This window comes from Lampetra fluviatilis, chromosome 54, assembly GCF_964198595.1.
Source record: "Lampetra fluviatilis chromosome 54, kcLamFluv1.1, whole genome shotgun sequence".
Classification (NCBI taxonomy): Eukaryota; Metazoa; Chordata; class Hyperoartia; order Petromyzontiformes; family Petromyzontidae; genus Lampetra; species Lampetra fluviatilis.
The window spans coordinates 5,787,954-5,793,884 of NC_136328.1; the positions used below are offsets into that span (position 1 = coordinate 5,787,954).

Genomic DNA, 5,931 nt, shown 5'->3' on the forward strand with positions numbered 1-5,931 from the left:
GGTGAGTGTGTGTGTAGTGGTGAGTGTGTGTAGTGGATGTGTCGTGGTGAGTGTGTGTAGTGGTGAGTGTGTGTGTGTAGTGGTGAGTGTGTGTGTGTAGTGGTGAGTGTGTGTGTGTGTAGTGGTGAGTGTGTGTAGTGGTGAGTGTGTGTAGTGGTGAGTGTGTGTGTGTAGTGGTGAGTGTGTGTGTGTAGTGGTGAGTGTGTGTGTGTAGTGGTGAGTATGTGTAGTGGTGAGTGTGTGTGTGTAGTGGTGAGTGTGTGTGTAGTGGTGAGTGTGTGTAGTGGTGAGTGTGTGTAGTGGATGTGTCGTGGTGAGTGTGTGTAGTGGTGAGTGTGTGTGTGTGTAGTGGTGAGTGTGTGTGTGTAGTGGTGAGTGTGTGTGTGTGTAGTGGTGAGTGTGTGTGTGTGTAGTGGTGAGTGTGTGTGTGTAGTGGTGAGTGTGTGTGTGTGTAGTGGTGAGTGTGTGTGTGTGTAGTGGTGAGTGTGTGTAGTGGTGAGTGTGTGTGTGTAGTGGTGAGTGTGTGTGTGTGTGTAGTGGTGAGTGTGTGTGTGTAGTGGTGAGTGTGTGTGTAGTGGTGAGTGTGTGTAGTGGATGTGTCGTGGTGAGTGTGTGTAGTGGTGAGTGTGTGTGTGTGTGTAGTGGTGAGTGTGTGTGTGTAGTGGTGAGTGTGTGTGTGTAGTGGTGAGTGTGTGTGTGTGTAGTGGTGAGTGTGTGTGTGTGTAGTGGTGAGTGTGTGTGTGTAGTGGTGAGTGTGTGTGTAGTGGTGAGTGTGTGTAGTGGTGAGTGTGTGTGTGTGTAGTGGTGAGTGTGTGTGTGTGTAGTGGTGAGTGTGTGTGTATGTAGTGGTGAGTGTGTGTGTGTATAGTGGTGAGTGTGTGTGTGTGTAGTGGTGAGTGTGTGTAGTGGTGAGTGTGTGTAGTGTGTAGTAGAGTGTGTGTGTGTAGTGGTGAGTGTGTGTGTAGTGGTGAGTGTGTGTAGTGGTGAGTGTGTGTGTGTGTAGTGGTGAGTGTGTGTGTGTGTAGTGGTGAGTGTGTGTGTGTGTGTAGTGGTGAGTGTGTGTGTAGTGGTGAGTGTGTGTGTAGTGGTGAGTGTGTGTGTGTAGTGGTGTGTGTAGTGTGTAGTAGAGTGTGTGTGTAGTGGTCAGTGTGTGTGTAGTGGTGACATCACCAGTGTGTGAGTGTAAGCCGCCACCCATCATTTTGAAACCATTGGGTGTTTGACAGCAGCACGACGCTGCTGCTGATGATGATGGAAGATGTTATCAGCGTTGTGTCTTGTGTGTCGGGGTGCCGAACGTCAAGAGGCCTTGCAATGAAGAACGCCGCCTGATACAATCCATCCATCCTCTCCGCCCTTCCCTCGCTGCATCCGTCCGTCCATCCCTCCGTCAGTCCGTCCGTCCGTCCGTCACGCGCGCCCCCCTCTCAGAAGTTGAAGGTGCGCCCGCACGGCTGGTGAAGTGCCGACAGCGCCACTCTCTGCCGAGCTCGGCTTCCCCTCCTCTGCTGCTGCTGCTTGTGGTGGTGCTGCTGGTGCTGCTGCTGGTGCTGCTGGTGGTGTCTGGGTAGCAGCTGAGGTGGTGGCCCCAACGCGAGCACGTGGCCTCGCTGCTGCTGCTGCAGCCAGCGCCGTCGCAGATGCTGTCCAGCCTCGTCGTCGTTGGAGGAGGTGGTGGCGGTGGTAAAGATGGGGACGATTGTGGGGGTCGGGTGGGCTCTGGGTCGGCTGGGGGTGGGGTGGGAGGGGGGGAGAGTTGAGAGCGAGAGTTACGCGGTGAGAATTCGGGCGAGTGGCGATTTAATCTGAATATTTATTGAGAGGAATCCGATGAGCTGTGAAGCTCTTCCACTCCCCCCCCCACACACAGATGTCCAGCAAAAGCCGGCCAGCAAGTTGCGATCACAAACAATACATATGAGTACGAATGAGAGAAAAGGTCAGCGAGTCACAATTGATAGGTGCATATCAATTATCTTCTTGGTTCTTTCGGTAAAGTCACGTCGAATGGAAAAATAAAAGTAATAAAATAAAACATAATAAAATAATTATTTTATCACGTAGAATGGAAGCAATAAAAATAATAAAATAAAACATAATAAAATAATTATTTTATCACGTAGAATGGACACAATAAAAGTAATAAAATAAAACATAATAAAATAATTATTTTATTACGTTTTATTGTATTTTTATTGTGTCCATTCTACGTGACTTTACCGAAAGAACCAAGAAGATGAATCCCTGCAGTCACGAAAGCTTTCAATCGAAACATATCAATTATCTTAGCGCGTAGAAAACCACAAGTGGCCTCGCTGATGATGCAGACTCGACTATGCTCGCAACAGGTTGCCCGTGCCACGTGGCTCCATCGACGCTGCGTCAGCCACGTATCGATCTCACTTCCGTCGAATGGTCTGCGACCAAGTGTCTCCGATCCACAGATGGGACAGGCGAGTTCACAAACCAAACGGGTGCACCGATTGCAAACTCCCACCTGGCACGCGGCTTCTTATGGGGCCGTCCATAAATGACGTCACGCGATTTTTGCCCCCCCTCCCCCCTCGTCCTCGTCGTCACACGGCGTCACAAAAAGTCAGACCCCCCCCCTAAAATATGACGTCACAAAGCTCTGCCTCTCCCCCCCCCCCAAAATAAAACATGCTTCAAATCGCTTTAAACTATTGTCATTGTAGTGGGTAGTTAATGTGGCGCTGCACTCTGATGTTGTAGGAGAAAACATGTATTTTTAAAAAAGTCTATTTAATTAAGTAGAACGTGTTGTCTATCTTTATTAAAAGTTGCGCATTTTGATGTGAAGTCACATTTCTCAAACCCCCCCCCACCCCCTCGTCACACATGGTCACAAATGTCTGACACCCCCCCCCCCCCCCCTAGGTGCGTGACGTCATTTATGGACGGCCAACAATAGGCCGGGCCTAATCGGGACCACGAGGGCCGATCGATTAACCCCGGACCCTTCTTAGAGCCCTCGGAGCAAACCACCCCCCCACACCCCCCTCCCTCCGCCCTGCACTTGCATGTGACCTGCTGGTTTCTCGCTGCACTTCGCCACACAGAACACGACCCTGGGACAGAATTGGACGACGCTTGACCTCTTGCCATGGAACGGCGTGTGCCTTGTACACTGTATATACACAGGGTGGTAGTGTTAGTGTGTGTGGGGAGCGGTGGCGCAGCGGTGAGCGCTACGCCGCGCTACGAACCCGGCGACGCGAGTTGGATTCCCGCTCGCGACCAACGCCGGTGACGATTATCTGAACCGGTCCCGGGCCTCCCCTAGGTCGACTCAGCCTCAAACGAGTACCCGGTGCGGTGTGTAAACATCGCCACTGGGGAGACAAAGGCGGCCGGGCGGGGTGCTGGCCACCCACACCCCCCTTCGTGTCGTCGTGCCGGCTTTCATCGGTGCTCGCTAACCGCACTTGCCCCCGACAGTCTGTTAAGGCTACACGGGGGACCTTTGTCTTTGTGTTGTTGGTTTTTTTATTCTGCGTCTCAACTTGGCACGTGGCCGCCCCACGATCGAGAAGGTTGCGAGTTCGCGTGCCTGATTTGGGGGCGCGAGGTTGACTCGGGACCCATCATCCCTCCGTGGTCGATACACAAAAACAACAACAACAACTCTAGGGGCAGAACCACTTTGCGGGGGGAAGTCAACAGCGGTCGTTCTATTGAGAGACTCGCCCGCCGCCATAGGAATGTGGAGTGGGCATATAAGTGAGCGGCATTGGTTCGAGCCTCAACGTTCATCTGTGTGCGCGCGCGGTGAAGCAATGCGCACGTGGCGTGGCCACGTGACGATTTTATTTTTTATCGGCCGTGTCGGGTGGAGGAGGGTGTACGAGACAGCAGCAGGGCATTGTGCTCAAGCGATCTGTCCGTAACGCCCCCCACCACCACCACCAAAAAAACCAATTAATTTGAAAATGTTTGCTGCTCACAGATTGTGATGATACTACAATAATAACAAGGCATTGGCGTAGGGGGCAAGGGTGGTGGGGGGGGGGGGCTTGCCCCCCACTCCCCCCTGGGGGCCAAAGCTACGAGTAGGGGGGGCCCCCCCCTTTAACAACCACCATGGAAATATCGTTTGAACAACATGAGTGTCAAAGAACCAAAAGTTTATCGTAATTATTACTGCCGGTACATGTATATCGCACTTTTCATCAAGGATCTGAACGTGCTGTACAGGGCGCAGCGGCAGCAGACACTCTGCACGAAAAATAATTATATTAGAAGTAATTTGCTTGAATCGTTTACGAAACTAACTCAGTTTAATAAGCGGAGGCATTTAAATAGGTTTTAAATCGCATTTTTTTTTTAATGTCCACAGACTCAAGAGATCTCTGGATAGGTCGTGGAAGAGCGTTCCATCGGCTGGGGGGCTACACGGGGAAGAGACTTACCCCCCTCCCCTCCACAGCGTTAAATGTTCGAGACCGTGAGCATAGCGACGTGGGTGTGATCTAGGTGCGAGCATGCGAGACAAATCCGTTTTTGGGGGGGACCCACCTGACCGATGGCCTGCACCCCCTAAACTGAGAATGTCGTTGCTACAAAGACAAAGATGCCCCGTATAGCCTGCGACAAGACCGCTGGGTGCAAGTGCTGTTAGGGAGGAGCAGCACCTATGAAGGGGGTCCCTGGCACGGCACACGGGGGGGTGGGTACCAGCAACCACGCCCGGCCGCCTTTGTCTCCCCAGTGGCGATGTTTACACGCAGGTCACGACCCAGAGGAGGCCCAAGACCGGTTCAAACAAAGGACATCTGCATATCCGTCAACCCGTACGGTTTAGCCCGTATTCTTGTCATTGTATTGTAGTATGTAGTGTACAGTAGTGCAGTGTATAGTGTAGTATATAGTGTAGTGTATAGAGTAGTGTATAGTAGTGTAGTGTGTAGTAGTGTAGTGTATAGTGCTAGTGTATAGTAGTGCAGTGTGTAGTGTAGTGTATAGTAGTGTATAGTAGTGCAGTGTATAGTGTAGTGTATAGTAGTGTAGTGTATAGTGTAGTGTATAGAGTAGTGTATAGTAGTGTAGTGTATAGTGTAGTGTATAGTAGTGTAGTGTATAGTAGTGTAGTGTATAGTGTAGTGTATAGTAGTGTATAGTGTAGTGTATAGTAGTGTAGTGTATAGTGTAGTGTATAGTAGTGTAGTGTATAGTAGTGTAGTGTATAGTAGTGTAGTGTATAGTAGTGTAGTGTATAGTGTAGTGTATAGTAGTGTAGTGTATTGTGTAGTGTATTGTGTAGTGTATAGTAGTGTATAGTGTAGTGTATAGTGTAGTGTATAGTAGTGTAGTGTATTGTGTAGTGTATAGTAGTGTAGTGTATAGTGTAGTGTATAGTAGTGTAGTGTATAGTGTAGTGTATAGTAGTGTAGTGTATAGTAGTGTAGTGTATAGTGTAGTGTATAGTAGTGTAGTGTATAGTAGTGTAGTGTAAAGTGTAGTGTATAGTAGTGTAGTGTATAGTGTAGTGTATAGTGTAGTGTATAATAGTGTAGTGTATAGTGTAGTGTATAGTGTAGTGTATAGTAGTGTAGTGTATAGTGTAGTGTATAGTGTAGTGTATAGTAGTGTAGTGTATAGTAGTGTAGTGTATAGTGTAGTGTATAGTAGTGTAGTGTATAGTGTAGTGTATAGTGTAGTGTATAGTAGTGTAGTGTATAGTGTAGTGTATAGTGTAGTGTATAGTAGTGTAGTGTATAGTGTAGTGTATAGTGTAGTGTATAGTAGTGTAGTGTATAGTAGTGCATAGTGTAGTGTATAGTAGTGTAGTGTATAGTGTAGTGTATAGTAGTGTATAGTGTAGTGTATAGTGTAGTGTATAGTAGTGTAGTGTATAGTGTAGTGTAGCAGCCGTCACTTCACCTGATGATCATCTCCCCGCCGGGCTGCACG

General features: G+C 49.0%; 1 protein-coding gene across 1 annotated transcript in view; it reads right to left on the minus strand.

The window, feature by feature from the left end:
* Nucleotides 1-710: 710 nt before the first annotated feature.
* The window catches only part of LOC144949654 (uncharacterized), an 11,633-nt gene continuing 6,412 nt past the window's right edge, over nucleotides 711-5,931 (minus strand). The window contains exons 3-4 of the mRNA XM_078879639.1: nucleotides 5,902-5,931; nucleotides 711-1,728 (exon numbers count right to left, since the gene is read on the minus strand). The exon at nucleotides 5,902-5,931 is cut by the window's right edge and continues 109 nt beyond it. Of these exons, the coding sequence (XP_078735765.1) occupies nucleotides 1,428-1,728; nucleotides 5,902-5,931 (331 nt within the window). The 3' untranslated portion in view covers nucleotides 711-1,427. The remainder of the gene's footprint in view (nucleotides 1,729-5,901) is intronic.